We start from the raw sequence: 17,250 nt of genomic DNA, 5'->3' as shown, positions 1-17,250 counted from the left end.
TTTATTTTTGCTGTTTTTGTTTACATGTTAAAGGTGTTTTAATGAATATACATGCATGTTTAACACATATAGATTCCTTTCTTTCATGAAGACTAGAATATAAGTTGGTGCATTACCTGATTCTGATGACTTGCATTGATTGTAATCAGACAGTAGTGATGATAACGTCCACGTTTTCAAATGGAGGAGAAAAAAAGTTCCTCCTTTCTGTCTAATACCACATGAAAGTGGTTGGTTTTTGGCATCTTATTTGTCCAGCTTCCATATTCGTTTTTATACACTTTACAAGAAATACATTGGCGTCAAACTCCGTAGCTTGCTAGCTTGTTTGCGCTGGCTTTCGGAGACTCTTGTTTTGAAAGTGCAGGCGCGATGGAGCGGCACTTTTATTGTGAAGACAGGAACGTCCTCATGTGCGGTCAGTCTTTAGGCTTTTGACGGGATGTACGGTTGAAATAAAAAAGTATCTTTTTTCCTTCACACTTTTGATTGATTGATTGGAACTTTTATGATTAGATTGCACAGTACAGTACATATTCCGTACAATTGACCACTAAATGGTAACACCCCAATAAGTTTTTCAACTTGTTTAAGTCAGGTCATGTGACCGCCTGGCTCTGTTTGATTGGTCCAACGTCACCAGTGACTGCATCTGATTGGTGGAACGGAGTGAAACGTCACCAGTAAGGCAGGCACTTTGAAGGTCTGTCTGACAGACCAAAACAAACAAAGCGTGCATTAACAGATCGATAAAAATTAGTAGCGAGTAGCGAGCTGAATGTAGATAAAAGTAGCGAGCTGAATGTAGATAAAAGTAGCGGAGTAAAAGTAGCGTTCCTTCTCTATAAATATACTTAAGTAAAAGTAAAAGTATGTTGCATTAAAACTACTCTTAGAAGTACAATTTATCCCAAAAGTTACTCAAGTAGATGTAACGGAGTAAATGTAGCGCGTTACTACCCACCTCTGTAGGTTGTATGTAGTGGACAAATATGAAGTTCATCTGCAAAAACTAATAACTTTTGTTTTATAGTTGATCCAAGTCTGCTGTGTTTAATGTTAAGTTGCATCATCACAAGTTAAAACAACAACAAAAAATCGGAGAGATCTTTTTTTGCACACCAACTCTTCATATACCCAATTTGTTGTATTATTAGAAAATGCATGTGTTGGAATAAAAGCCTCCACCCTAATAAAAATCTTACCCCTACGAGTCACCCGGCACTCTCTGCAGTTGAGTTAATAATATGAGTGGTTTACAGTCTGCATGGTCAGTGTAAAATGAAGAGGGTCTTGTCCCAAAGAGGTCAAGACCCTCTTCCAGTGCCACTATCTCCAGGTCTCATGTGACTCCTTCACTGCAGGCATGGATGCACTCGCAGTCCTGCAGAGAGAGCGCTCGTCTGCAGCAGGAAGCTAGCCATGCCTCTCTAGGCCTCCACCCCCAACACCACCTCCACCTGCTCTCACCCGGCAGCTTGAGGACGTTGAAAGTTTGATGGGGGAGCGACGAGCGAGGTCCTTCCACATGACCTGCCACCTGCAGCGGGACTACGGCAGCAGCTTGGCGGGGCCCTTCGCACGATGCGGCCCCAACGGCTACACCAGCACCAGCCTCAGCCTGGACCAGGAGGCGGACGCTGACCCTTGTCCGGCCGGCGCCGCTCCCGTCGGAGGCCGTTATTCTCCCGTCTCACTAGAACCGGACCCCGCGGCGGGGAATAATGGATCGGGCGTCCCGGCGACCAACGACCCGGCGCTGCAGATTGTGCCCGGTCAGCCGTCCGTCGGCCAGGCGCCGCCGCCTCTGCCGCCTTCCAGCTGGCTGCGTCACCACCAGAAGGATTTCCAGCGGCCGTACGTCAAGACGAGCATGCAGGGGGACGTCTACAACTTCCTGGAGAGACCGGCTGGACTCAAGTGCTTTCTCTACCACTTCCTTGTGTGAGTACTTCTCACTCAATAACATATTATACACATTCACAGGAAGTCCCGCAGAAGTGTGGAGTTTAGACAATTCAAAAGTAGTTTTTTTAAGCCCAATTTGTAGCTTTAATGCTAATGAAGTAATGTCATAGATGGCAAATATCACATACAACAACGTAACTGGAAGACACATATTGACAAACTGTGCAATAGACTGCAACAGAGGCTATATTTTTTGCGAAGATTAAGATTGTACGGCGTAAGCAGCCATATCATGATGATTTTCTACCGTGCCATTGTAGAGAGCATCATTAGATACGGGATCACCTCATGGTTTGGCAACCTAACCGTTAAGCTAAAAAGCAAACTGCATAAAACGGCAATGAAAATCGTAGGGAGGAAAGAATATGAGCCTATACAGAGCATCTATGAGCAGGCAGTTAGGAAAAAAGCTAAGAAAATTATTTCCAACTCACAACACCCACTCTTTCCTGAATATGGAACCCTGCCATCAGGGAGAAGACTCCGGGTCCCACTATGCAAATCTAACCGCCTTCAATTATCATTTGTTCCAGCCTCCATTAAGCTGACCAACAATGTGCAATAGAATTTTAATACATAGGTTAGCACTTTTTTAGCACATAGCACTTTAGCACATAGCACTTTAGAACTAAGCACTTTAGCACACAGCACTTTATCCATGAGCTCTAGTGCAATGCACATTGGTACTTTATCTTTATCTCCATACTGTAGATTTTATGCCTCCATCAAAGTGCCACCTATGTCTATCAAGCTCCATGTTCTGATGTTTAAATGTTAGTTGTATGGTTGTGCTTGTGTCTGTGCTTGTGTTTTTGTTCTGTTGTTTTTGGGTATGTTAAGAAAGCAATGATGCACTGTGCCCAAGACAAATTTCCCCGCGGGGACAATAAAGTTGAACCTTGACCTTGAACCTTGACCTTGTAACACAAACCATACTTAGCTACAATTACATTTTTACAGCAACATCATGTCTAGTTAGCATGAAGAAAATATTGAAATGTACAGCCGCCACCCGTGAAGCTATCGGATGATATTTCAAGATGTGTAGTGAAGCCATTAAAGATAAAGTGCTGAGCGTACATATGTACACACGGGGAGAGAGTGCAGGTTTAGAGGATTAATCATATCCGTCTTTTTCTTTTACAATGTCCCAAAACCCGGTGCCCCAAGCTTTATTTTAAGACGTGTAGAGAAGCCTACCTGAAACTTCAACATTTGAGGGGCCTCTCCTGTCAAAGTGGAGCGAGATAATAGCGTTTCCTCAAGTTTGGTGCTCATTTTACTGTTAGAATATTGTTTAGGGGTCCCCTTTGCGTAAGAGCTGACAATAATAAACACATTTTTTAAAGTATTACCAATCAAAAGTCAGCAATATTATCTTGTATTGGCTTTTATTAAATCTGCAGGCCCTCTCTAGTGATGTTCCCCCCAGTCTTAGGTTGGAGCTCCCATTAGGTCACAGAAGTAGGTGTGTGTGTGTGTGTGTGTGTGTGTGTGTGTGTGTGTGTGTGTGTGTGTGTGTGTGTGTGTGTGTGTGTGTGTGTGTGCGTGCTTAAAGGCAGTCCATCAGAAGCAGGTCAGTGTGGTCTGCTCAGCCATACTTCTTTCTGGCTGTGTCCTCACAAGCGAGCATCTTCATGCATGTAAGAAGACATGGAGGCCTCACTGTGTCTTCTAGAAGGGGAGCACACTGACCTGCGCTTAAAGCACACTTGCTTACATAAGGCATTTTTAATAAATGTCACCTTCCTTAATTGGCGTGAAGATGCTGGAGACAGAATGTTAATGGCGTTTAAGACGTCTAACATAGCAACCTGTTGAGGGATATCCTGATGGACGTTGTGCAGCCTTCGTTTTTCAAAGGAATATTTATTTAAACCAAGTCTAATTGTGTTCCTTTTAAAAAATATATGAATAGTTTAAATAATAAGATTTTTAATAAAAATACTACAACTTTTTGGGGGGATATAAAGCCTTTTTTTTTATTCTATACATTCATTCATTCATCTTAAATGTCTGTGAAAGAATTAGGCAAATGCTTTAAATCATGATTTTTTATTTTCATTTCAACCTAATCTAATGTTGTCCTTTGAAGAATACTTTAAATAATACTAATACTTTTTTCAAATCAAGACGTATTAAAAATTGATTATTTTTTTAAATGACGGATCCTAATAAAATAATTTAGCAACAATTATAAATATATTATTATTATTTTAAATGTCTTCATTAAAAATTATTTTCTTGTGTTAAGAGTTTTTTTGACAGAAAATAATTAGTTAAAAATATGTTGACATAGTACAGTAATGGATGTATATTGATTATGTCCATCCATCCATCTTCAACCGCTTATCTGGAATGGGGTCAACAGCTCCAACAGAGACCCCCAGACTTCCCTCTCCAGAGCAACATATTGATTATGTATTGAACCAAATGATGTTGCTTGAGACTAGCTGCAACAATTAATAACTTAAAAGTATTCATTTGATTAGAAAAAAGCTTTAATTTATGTTCTGTTGCTTTGATTTATCGTTTAATGAGTGTAACTAAAGACAATTGATATTATAAGGACTGCATAGTTAAAATATGTGAACATAAGTTTCATGACCATTGCAATAGAGCACACATGAGAGCGGTGGCGCAAGGGTGACGTTATTCTTATGGCAGAAAACAGCAAATATTTTTTTTAGTTTGAATCTTTTTTCTTATTGAATGGAATTGTTTTTTTTTCAATGTTGATGATGTGCATTAAAAAAAAACTAAACAATGATATAGTAAGCAGAACAATTGTTGTTTATTTCAACAATTTCCCCTAAAATACGATTTCTGGCCATACAATGTGTGTATCCGATTATTTGATTAATCGGTCAAAAATAATCAATAGATTACTCGATCACAAAAATACAGGTAATCAATAGCAGCAGCCTTTATATAGAGTACACAAAACAAATAACATTTAATAATAAAAAACAATAAAACATCAAAAGTTGAGTTGTAATAAAAGCGATGAGTAAATGTATACTAAAAAGAATACCGAAAAAAAACATACAAAAGTAATATAAAATAAATGTTAAAACAATACATAAAAACAATTAATTGTGATAAAAGCAATTAAAAGAACATAAAATGATTAATACACTAAACTATAAAAAAGAATAAAAGCAACAAAACAAAAGACTACTCCATCCATCCATTTTCTACCGCTTATTCCCTTTGGGGTCGCGGGGGGCGCTGGAGCCTATCTCAGCTGCATTCCGGCGGAAGGCGGGGTACACCCTGGACAAGTCACCACCTCATCACAGGGCCAACACAGATAGACAACATTCACACACTAGGGACCATTTAGTGTTGCCAATCGACCTATCCCCAGGTGCATGTCTTTGGAGGTGGGAGGAGCCTATCCCCAGGTGCATGTCTTTGGAGGTGGGAGGGGCCTATCCCCAGGTGCATGTCTTTGGAGGTGGGAGGGGCCTATCCCCAGGTGCATGTCTTTGGAGGTGGGAGGGGCCTATCCCCAGGTGCATGTCTTTGGAGGTGGGAGGGGCCTATTCCCAGGTGCATGTCTTTGGAGGTGGGAGGGGCCTATCCCCAGGTGCATGTCCTTGGAGGTGGGAGGAGCCTATCCCCAGGTGCATGTCTTTGGAGGTTGGAGGAAGCCGGAGTACCCGGAGGGAACCTACGCAGTATGTTCCTATTTGTGAACTAATGATTTGTAATAATCTGTGTCAAGCAAATGTAAAAATAAGTCAACTAGATCAAAACAATTAAGACAGTCAAGTCTCTGAATGATGAAAGCAAAATTCTAAGGAGATTTTTACAGTGGATGCCTCACCATGTTTTTTAAAATATTTTTGTTTACTTTTCTTCATCGTCACACGAGCGTAAAACCTTGAGTTAATCCTGATGGAACTCTCCTGAAGGAATCAATAAAGTACTATCTATCTATCTAATCTAATGACCAAACAATCCAGATGTTATGTTGTGTTCTTTTCATTTATTATGCGCCCCCCCAACCAACTGTTACATCAGCCCGAGTAGAGAAACACAAAAAAAACAGAAACAGAGACCGAGACACACAAAGGAATCTAAAATAAACATTTAAGACACAAAATGAACACATCAATCAAAAGTCATCTGCTGTAAGGAGGTGAGTTTTAAGCTGTGCTCTGAAAGAGTCCAGACTTGACATTCAGAGGGAGCTTATTCCATAGCTCAGGTGCCATCACTGAGAAAGCACGGTCTCCCTTTGTCACTAGGTTTGACCCTGGGACCTTCAAGGTCATCTGCTTGTCAGACCTAAGACAGCGACCAAGCCTGGAGCTGGTGGGTTGGTCCAGGAGATCTTTGATGTAAGCTGGGGCGAGACCATTGAGCGCTTTGAATACTTACGTGAGGATCTTACAGTTCACTCTGCGCTTCACTGGGAGTCAGTCAACTCCATGACAAGCCAGTCAACTCCATGACAAGTCAGTCAACTCCATGACAAGTCAGTCAACTCCTTGACAAGTCAGTCAACTCCATGACAAGTCAGTCAACTCCATGACAAGTCAGTCAACTCCATGACAAGTCAGTCAACTCCATGACAAGCCAGTCAACTCCATGACAAGTCAGTCAACTCCATGACAAGTCAGTCAACTCCATGACAAGTTAGTCAACTCCATGACAAGTCAGTCAACTCCATGACAAGTCAGTCAACTCCAATGACAAGTCAGTCAACTCCATGACAAGCCAGTCAACTCCATGACAAGTCAGTCAACTCCATGACAAGTCAGTCAACTCCATGACAAGTCAGTCAACTCCATGACAAGTTAGTCAACTCCATGACAAGTCAGTCAACTCCATGACAAGTCAGTCAACTCCAATGACAAGTCAGTCAACTCCATGACAAGCCAGTCAACTCCATGACAAGTCAGTCAACTCCATGACAAGTCAGTCAACTCCATGACAAGTTAGTCAACTCCATGACAAGTCAGTCAACTCCATGACAAGTCAGTCAACTCCATGACAAGTCAGTCAACTCCATGACAAGTCAGTCAACTCCATGACAAGTTAGTCAACTCCATGACAAGTCAGTCAACTCCATGACAAGTCAGTCAACTCCAATGACAAGTCAGTCAACTCCATGACAAGCCAGTCAACTCCATGACAAGTCAGTCAACTCCATGACAAGTCAGTCAACTCCATGACAAGTTAGTCAACTCCATGACAAGTCAGTCAACTCCATGACAAGTCAGTCAACTCCATGACAAGCCAGTCAACTCCATGACAAGTCAGTCAACTCCATGACAAGTCAGTCAACTCCATGACAAGTTAGTCAACTCCATGACAAGTCAGTCAACTCCATGACAAGTCAGTCAACTCCAATGACAAGTCAGTCAACTCCATGACAAGCCAGTCAACTCCATGACAAGTCAGTCAACTCCAATGACAAGTCAGTCAACTCCATGACAAGCCAGTCAACTCCATGACAAGTCAGTCAACTCCAATGACAAGTCAGTCAACTCCAATGACAAGTCAGTCAACTCCATGACAAGCCAGTCAACTCCATGACAAGTCAGTCAACTCCAATGACAAGTCAGTCAACTCCATGACAAGTCAGTCAACTCCATGACAAGTCAGTCAACTCCAATGACAAGTCAGTCAACTCCATGACAAGCCAGTCAACTCCATGACAAGTCAGTCAACTCCAATGACAAGTCAGTCAACTCCAATGACAAGTCAGTCAACTCCATGACAAGCCAGTCAACTCCATGACAAGTCAGTCAACTCCAATGACAAGTCAGTCAACTCCAATGACAAGCCAGTCAACTCCATGACAAGTCAGTCAACTCCAATGACAAGTCAGTCAACTCCATGACAAGTCAGTCAACTCCATGACAAGTCAGTCAACTCCATGACAAGTCAGTCAACTCCATGACAAGCCAGTCAACTCCATGACAAGTCAGTCAACTCCATGACAAGCCAGTCAACTCCATGACAAGTCAGTCAACTCCATGACAAGTCAGTCAACTCCATGACAAGTCAGTCAACTCCATGACAAGTCAGTCAACTCCATGACAAGTCAGTCAACTCCAATGACAAGTCAGTCAACTCCAATGACAAGTCAGTCAACTCCATGACAAGTCAGTCAACTCCATGACAAGTCAGTCAACTCCATGACAAGTCAGTCAACTCCATGACAAGCCAGTCAACTCCATGACAAGTCAGTCAACTCCATGACAAGCCAGTCAACTCCATGACAAGTCAGTCAACTCCATGACAAGTCAGTCAACTCCATGACAAGTCAGTCAACTCCATGACAAGTCAGTCAACTCCATGACAAGTCAGTCAACTCCAATGACAAGTCAGTCAACTCCAATGACAAGTCAGTCAACTCCATGACAAGTCAGTCAACTCCATGACAAGTCAGTCAACTCCATGACAAGCCAGTCAACTCCATGACAAGCCAGTCAACTCCATGACAAGTCAGTCAACTCCATGACAAGTCAGTCAACTCCTTGACAAGTCAGTCAACTCCATGACAAGTCAGTCAACTCCAATGACAAGTCAGTCAACTCCATGACAAGTCAGTCAACTCCATGACAAGTCAGTCAACTCCATGACAAGTCAGTCAACTCCATGACAAGCCAGTCAACTCCATGACAAGCCAGTCAACTCCATGACAAGTCAGTCAACTCCATGACAAGTCAGTCAACTCCTTGACAAGTCAGTCAACTCCATGACAAGTCAGTCAACTCCAATGACAAGTCAGTCAACTCCATGACAAGTCAGTCAACTCCATGACAAGTCAGTCAACTCCATGACAAGCCAGTCAACTCCATGACAAGTCAGTCAACTCCATGACAAGCCAGTCAACTCCATGACAAGTCAGTCAACTCCAATGACAAGTCAGCACATTTCATCACACAGTGATGCTGGAGTCTCGCTTCACCTTCACAAATACGTGACAAGTCAAGACAAACAAAACATATTTTCACCAAGGACTCCAAATTGTTGTGCAACTTTTAGCTGCGTCATCAATTCTGTGGCCAAAAAACGGTTTGGTGAAGGAATCTTTATTGATAAATCCATGTTCAACCGAGTGTTGGACTGTAACAATATGAACAACACCAGCAGAAGTTGAACTGGACTAAGTTCCAGTAGCATAAAGGAGGAAATGTGTGTGTGTGTGTGTGTGTGTGTGTGTGTGTGTGTGTGTGTGTGTGTGTCATTATGTTGTTGAATTCCATTGTGTGTGTGTGTGGCTGCTAATGCCTCATTGTTGGGTTAGCACGCAGCATCCTGACCTGTCTGTTAGCGTCTCGCTTTAACAGGATGCTGGCGGATTAGTGCTGCTGTCGCTCCACATGCACGCTGAACTGGGCCGGGAATTGGCCGGCTGGCTTTGCTGCTTTAACCTCAGCTGCCATGGAGAAAACTACACTTTTGTTGCTTTAACCTCAGTCGCCATGGAGAAAACTACACTTTTGTTGCTTTAACCTCAGTCGCCATGGAGAAAACTACACTTTTGTTGCTTTAACCTCAGCTGCCATGGAGAAAACTACACTTTTGTTGCTTTAACCTGAGCTGCCATGGAGAAAACTACACTTTTGTTGCTTTAACCTCAGCTGCCATGGAGAAAACTACACTTTTGTTGCTTTAACCTGAGCTGCCATGGAGAAAACTACACTTTTGTTGCTTTAACCTGAGCTGCCATGGAGAAAACTACACTTTTGTTGCTTTAACCTGAGCTGCCATGGAGAAAACTACACTTTTGTTGCTTTAACCTCAGTCACCATGGAGAAAACTACACTTTTGTTGCTTTAACCTCAGCTGCCATGGGAAAACTACACTTTTGTTGCTTTAACCTCAGCTGCCATGGAGAAAACTACACTTTTGTTGCTTTAACCTGAGCTGCCATGGAGAAAACTACACTTTTGTTGCTTTAACCTCAGCTGCCATGGAGATAACTACACTTTTGTTGCTTTAACCTGAGCTGCCATGGAGAAAACTACACTTTTGTTGCTTTAACCTGAGCTGCCATGGAGAAAACTACACTTTTGTTGCTTTAAACCTCAGCTGCCATGGAGAAAACTACACTTTTGTTGCTTTAACCTGAGCTGCCATGGAGAAAACTACACTTTTGTTGCTTTAACCTGAGCTGCCATGGAGAAAACTACACTTTTGTTGCTTTAACCTGAGCTGCCATGGAGAAAACTACACTTTTGTTGCTTTAACCTCAGCTGCCATGGAGAAAAATACACTTGTGTTGCTTTAACCTCAGCTGCCATGGAGAAAACTACACTTTTGTTGCTTTAACCTGAGCTGCCATGGAGAAAACTACACTTTTGTTGCTTTAACCTGACCTGCAATGGAGAAAACTACACTTTTGTTGCTTTAACCTGAGCTGCCATGGAGAAAACTACACTTTTGTTGCTTTAACCTGACCTGCAATGGAGAAAACTACACTTTTGTTGCTTTAACCTGACCTGCAATGGAGACAACTACACTTTTGTTGCTTTAACCTGAGCTGCCATGGAGAAAACTACACTTTTGTTGCTTTAACCTCAGCTGCCATGGAGAAAACTACACTTTTGTTGCTTTAACCTGACCTGCAATGGAGAAAACTACACTTTTGTTGCTTTAACCTGACCTGCAATGGAGAAAACTACACTTTTGTTGCTTTAACCTGAGCTGCCATGGAGAAAACTACACTTTTGTTGCTTTAACCTGAGCTGCCATGGAGAAAACTACACTTTTGTTGCTTTAACCTGAGTTGCCATGGAGAAAACTACACTTTTGTTGCTTTAACCTGAGTTGCCATGGAGAAAACTACACTTTTGTTGCTTTAACCTGAGCTGCCATGGAGAAAACTACACTTTTGTTGCTTTAACCTGAGCTGCCATGGAGAAAACTACACTTTTGTTGCTTTAACCTGAGCTGCCATGGAGAAAACTACACTTTTGTTGCTTTAACCTGAGCTGCCATGGAGAAAACTACACTTTTGTTGCTTTAACCTGAGCTGCCATGGAGAAAACTACACATTTGTTGCTTTAACCTGAGCTGCCATGGAGAAAACTACACTTTTGTTGCTTTAACCTGAGCTGCCATGGAGAAAACTACACTTTTGTTGCTTGAACCTGAGCTGCCATGGAGAAAACTACACTTTTGTTGCTTTAACCTCAGTTACCATGGAGAAAACTACACTTTTGTTGCTTTAACCTCAGCTGCCATGGAGAAAACTACACTTTTGTTGCTTTGACCTCAGCTGCCATGGAGAAAACTACACTTTTGTTGCTTTAACCTCAGCTGCCATGGAGAAAACTACACTTTTGTTGCTTTAACCTGAGCTGCCATGGAGAAAACTACACTGTTGTTGCTTTAACCTGAGCTGCCATGGAGAAAACTACACTTTTGTTGCTTTAACCTGAGCTGCCATGGAGAAAACTACACTTTTGTTGCTTTAACCTGAGCTGCCATGGAGAAAACTACACTTTTGTTGCTTTAACCTGAGCTGCCATGGAGAAAACTACACATTTGTTGCTTTAACCTGAGCTGCCTTGGACAAAACTACAGTTTTGTTGCTTTAACCTCAGCTGCCATGGAGAAAACTACACTTTTGTTGCTTTAACCTGAGCTGCCATGGAGAAAACTACACTTTTGTTGCTTCAACCTCAGCTGCCTTGGAGAAAACTACACTTTTGTTGCTTTAACCTCAGCTGCCATGGAGAAAACTACACTTTTGTTGCTTTAACCTGAGCTGCCTTGGAGAAAACTACACTTTTGTTGCTTTAACCTGAGCTGCCATGGAGAAAACTACACTTTTGTTGCTTTAACCTGAGCTGCAATGGAGAAAACTACACTTTTGTTGCTTTAACCTGAGCTGCCATGGAGAAAACTACACTTTTGTTGCTTTAACCTCAGCTGCCATGGAGAAAACTACACTTTTGTTGCTTTAACCTGAGCTGCCTTGGAGAAAACTACACTTTTGTTGCTTTAACCTGAGCTGCCATGGAGAAAACTACACTTTTGTTGCTTTAACCTGAGCTGCAGTGGAGAAAACTACACTTTTGTTGCTTTAACCTGAGCTGCCATGGAGAAAACTACACTTTTGTTGCTTTAACCTCAGTTACCATGGAGAAAACTACACTTCTTCCACTCCTGTTGAGTTACAAGACCAGCACAGCAAATGAGTTACAGACAGTTTTATTTATTTACTCTGGGATTCAAACCCTTTTATCATTCAGCCCACAAGTACAGTTAGAACATGATCACATATAGAGGATCTTTGACTGTTGGTTTTTTTGTAACAAGTCCTCATAAACTGCAGAGCTCTCCTATTGTACAGAAGATCTAAAGTGTTCGCAGTATGTCCTTCAAAACATTACAGCCTTCCTTTCTTATAAACAAAAGCATCTCTGAATTCAGTTCTCAAAAACAGCAGAACATTCATTTTCATATAGAGGGTTTTTGGAGTGGTGAAGGTCCTTAAAAACAGCAGAGCACTCCGGTAAGAAAGTGGTCTTTCGGCAAGCATTTTTGCCCAAGGTGCTCAAAAACTGCACAGCGCTCTTTCATAAAGGGGATCTTTGACAGTAGGTCCTTAAAAACAGCAGAGCGCTTGAGTAATATCGGGGATTTTTTTTACAAGTGTTTTTGCACGAGGTGCTCAAAAACTGCAGCGCACTCATTCATAAAAAGGATCTTTGACTAATGTGTTGGCAGTAGGTCCTTAAAAACAGCAGAGCATTCCTGTTGTATAGAGCATCATTGAAAATTGTTATTTTTCTCTCAAAAACAGCAGAGCACTCCTTTTAATATGGAGGAACTTTTGAGTCAAAGATCCTCTATTTGACAGGATTTTTTCTGCTGACTTTGAGACTCCAGAAACACGAGTCAAAGATCCTCTTTTTGACAGGATTGTTCTGCTGTTTTTGAAGGCCAACTGCATAACACTAGTCAAAGTTCCTCTTTGTGAGAGGATTAACGTTAGTTGAAGATCCTCTGTGTGAGAGGATTGTTCTGCTGTTTTTGAGGACAGACTGCAAAAACGCTAGTCAAAGATCCTCTTTTTGACAGGATTGTTCTGCTGTCTTTGAGGGTCGACTGCATAACACTAGTCAAAGATCCTCTGTGTGAGAGGATTAATGTTAGTTAAAGATCCTCTGTGGGAGAGGATTGTTTTGATGTTTTTGAGGACAGACTGCAAACCGCTAGTCAAAGATCTTCTATTTGAAAGGATTGTTCTGCTGTTTTTGAGGACAGACTGCAAAAACGCTAGTCAAAGATCCTCTTTTTGACAGGATTGTTCTGCTGTCTTTGAGGGCCGACTGCATAACACTAGTCAAAGATCCTCTGTGTGAGAGGATTAATGTTAGTTAAAGATCCTCTGTGTGAGAGGATTAATGTTAGTTAAAGATCCTCTGTGTGAGAGGATTGTTTTGATGTTTTTGAGAACAGACTGCAAACCGCGAGTCAAAGATCTTCTATTTGAAAGGAATGGTGTGCTGTTTTTGAGGACAGACTGCAAAAACAAAGCTAGTCAAAAAACCTATTTGACAGGGTTGTACTGCTGTTTTTGAGGATGGACTGCAAAAGTGCTGGTCAAATATCCTCTATTTGACAGGAATGTATTGCTGTTTTTGAGGACAGACTGCAAAAACCCTAGTCAAAGATCCTCTTTTTGACATGATTGTTTTTGAAGACCGACTGCATAACAATAAAACTAGTTATTGTTATGCATAATCCTCTCACACAAAGATCCTTTGTGTGAGAGGATTACGTTAGTTGAAGAACCTCTGTGTAAGAGGATTGTTTCTGCTGTTTTTGAGGACACTTTGCAAAAACGCTAGTCAAAGATCCTCTTTTTGACAGGATTGTTCTGCTACTTTTGAAGACCGACTGCATAACACTAGTGAAAGATCCTTTGTGTGAGAGGATTATGTTAGTTGAAGATCCTCTGTGTGAGAGAATTGTTTTGATGTTTTTGAGGACAGACTGCAGAAACGCTGGTCAAAGATCCTCTTTTTGACTCAATTGGTCTGTTTTTTTTGTTTTTGTTTTTTAGAACAGACTGTAAAACCACCAGTCAAAGATCTTCTATTTGAAAGGAATGGTCTGCTGTTTTTGAAGACAGACAGCAAAAACAAAGCTCGTCAAAGAACCTATTTGACAGGATTGCGCTGCCGTTTTTGAGGATGGGCTGCAAAAACGCTGGTCAAAGATCCTCTATTTGACAGTTTTTTTCTGCTGTGTTTGAGGACGGACCGCAGAAACGCCGCTAGTCAAAGATCCTCTATTTGACAGGAATGTACTGCTGTTTTTGAGGACCGACTGCAGAAACGCGCAACCAATAATATATTTTTTGACGCGATTGTTCTGCTGTTTTTGAGAAAATACTGACAAAGTAGAAGTGAAACAAATACAAGTGTGCGTGTGACAATCATTGGTACTTTAACTTGAACTTCACTTAAGTTGTAATGCTTTCAACAGCGTGTTTGCTTTGAGTGACAGTGAGTCTGATGACACAATCTAATATTGTTTGCTTTGAGTGACAGTGAGTCTGATGACGCAATCTAATATTGTGTGCTTTACCTTCCACACCAAATGGAAACATGAGAGGTTTCAAGTACATCAGTGGGGGGCCGTCTAGTCTCGTCTAGTCCAGCCTGGTCTAGTCTCCTCGCTGATTGGCATGAAGGGTCCTCACTAATGGGCCTGATGCAGGTGCTTTACTCATCACGCTTACATTTTCCACCACACACACACACACACACACACACACACACACACGCACACGCACACACACACACACACACACACACACACACACACACACACACACACACACACACACACACACACACACACACACACACACACACACACATACACACACACACACGCACACACAATCTCTGTCTTTATCCTGGATGCTGTAAGTAAGTGTTTGTGCTGCATTCAGGACTGCTGGGAAATACGCAATGTCACGCTTCCTTCTCTTCACAAACACGGTGTGAAAGCAACACAAGAGGCGCTAATTGGGAGGCTGTTAAAATGTTAAAATGGGAAAACTCATCACATGTGGAATTGATTGACTTTATGACAGATTTGAGTACAAGGGAAAGTGGAAACCATATTTACCACATGGCTGTGATAAATATCAGCTTGATTACGGTGATTCGCTGCTAGCATATTTAGTCCATCCAACACACACATTTACAGTTGAACCGCAGAAGGAAACAAAATGACCAATCTTGTGCAGCTAAAGGGCAGCAAAAGAAAGTGACTTGGAGTAATCCCATCGTCTGTTTATTTTGGGTCTGGTATCACTGCACAAACACTCAGGACTCAAACTAGTTTACTGTCAGTTTGTATTTCTCTATTATTATTTGTTTTAGTAAACATTTAAAATTATTTTCTTTGTCCATCGTATTCATTTTGCTTTATTTATTTGTTTATGGTTATACAAAAAAATGTAGTACAGATGCTTTAAAACTGTCAGGTTGAAAACAATATTGAAAAAAATCATGGTCCGGCTGCATATATATATATGTATATATATATATATATATATATATATATATATATATATATATATATATATATATATATATATATATATATATATATATATACAAACCCTGTTTCCATATGAATTGGGAAATTGTGTTGGATGTAAATATAAACGGAATGCAATGATTTGCAAATCCTTTTCAAGCCATATTCAGTTGAATATGCTACAAAGACAACATATTTGATGTTCAAACTCATAAACTTTATTTTTTTTTTGCAAATAATCATTAACTTAGAATTTCATGGCTGCAACACGTGCCAAAGTAGTTGGGAAAGAGCATGTTCACCACTGTGTTACATGGCCTTTCCTTTTAACAACACTCAGTAAAGGTTTGGGAACTGAGGAGACACATTTTTGAAGCTTCTCAGGTGGAATTCTTTCCCATTCTTGCTTGATGTACAGCTTAAGTTGTTCAACAGTCCGGGGGTCTCCCTTGTGCTATTTTAGGCTTCACATATTCAATGGGAGACAGGTCTGGACTACAGGCAGGCCAGTCTAGTACAAGCACTCTTTTACTATGAAGCCACGTTGATGTAACACGTGGCTTGGCATTGTCTTGCTGAAATAAGCAGGGGCGTCCATGGTAACGTTGCTTGGATGGCAACATATGTTGTTCCAAAACCTGTATGTACCTTTCAGCATTAATGGTGCCTTCACAGATGTGTAAGTTACCCATGTCTCGGCCACTAATACACCCCCATACCATCACACATGCTGCCTTTTACACTTTGCGCCTATAGCAATCCGAATGGTTCTTTTCCTCTTTGGTCCGGAGGACACGACGTCCACAGTTTCCAAAAACAATTTGAAATGTGGACTCGTCAGACCACAGAACACTTTTCCACTTTGTATCAGTCCATCTTAGATGAGCTCAGGCCCAGCGAAGTCGACGGCGTTTCTGGGTGTTGTTGATAAACGGTTTTCGCCTTGCATAGGAGAGTTTTAACTTGCACTTACAGATGTAGCGACCAACTGTAGTTACTGACAGTGGGTTTCTGAAGTGTTCCTGAGCCCATGTGGTGATATCCTTTACACACTGATGTCGCTTGTTGATGCAGTACAGCCTGAGGGATGGAAGGTCACGGGCTTAGCTGCTTACGTGCAGTGATTTCTCCAGATTCTCTGAACCCTTTGATGATATTACGGAGCGTAGATGGTGAAATCCCTAAATTCCTTGCAATAGCTGCTTGAGAAAGGTTTTTCTTAAACTGTTCAACAATTTGCTCACGCATTTGTTGACAAAGTGGTGACCCTCGCCCCATCCTTGTTTGTGAATGACTGAGCATTTCATGGAATCTACCTTTATACCCAATCATGGCACCCACCTGTTCCCAATTAGCCTGCACACCTGTGGGATGTTCCAAATAAGTCTTTGATGAGCATTCCTCAACTTTATCAGTATTTATTTCCACCTTTCCCAACTTCTTTGTCATGTGTTGCTGGCATCAAATTCTAAAGTTAATGATTATTTGCAACAAAAAAAAATGTTTATGAGTTTGAACATCAAATATGTTGTCTTTGTAGCATATTCAACTGAATATGGCTTGAAAAGGATTTGAAAATCATTGTATTCTGTTTATATTTACATCCAACACAATTTCCCAACTCATATCGAAACGGGGTATGTATGTATATATATATATATATATATATATATATATATATATATATATATATATGTATGTGTGGGAAAAAAATCACAAGACTATTTCATCTCTACAGGCCTG

At 41.2% G+C, this 17,250-nt stretch overlaps 1 protein-coding gene across 1 annotated transcript in view; it reads left to right on the top strand.

Annotated features, from left to right (window-relative positions):
* Window positions 1–17,250, top strand: part of kcnq1.2 (potassium voltage-gated channel, KQT-like subfamily, member 1.2) — a 413,878-nt gene that overhangs the window by 4,208 nt on the left and 392,420 nt on the right. The window contains exon 2 of the mRNA XM_061969396.2: window positions 1,365–1,944. Within this exon, the coding sequence (XP_061825380.2) occupies window positions 1,499–1,944 (446 nt within the window). The 5' untranslated portion in view covers window positions 1,365–1,498. The remainder of the gene's footprint in view (window positions 1–1,364; window positions 1,945–17,250) is intronic.

Source organism: Nerophis lumbriciformis, linkage group LG10 (assembly GCF_033978685.3).
Source record: "Nerophis lumbriciformis linkage group LG10, RoL_Nlum_v2.1, whole genome shotgun sequence".
NCBI classification, from domain to species: Eukaryota; Metazoa; Chordata; class Actinopteri; order Syngnathiformes; family Syngnathidae; genus Nerophis; species Nerophis lumbriciformis.
Note: the sequence above shows the minus strand (reverse complement) of the source record. Positions and strands in the feature narration are given on the sequence as shown.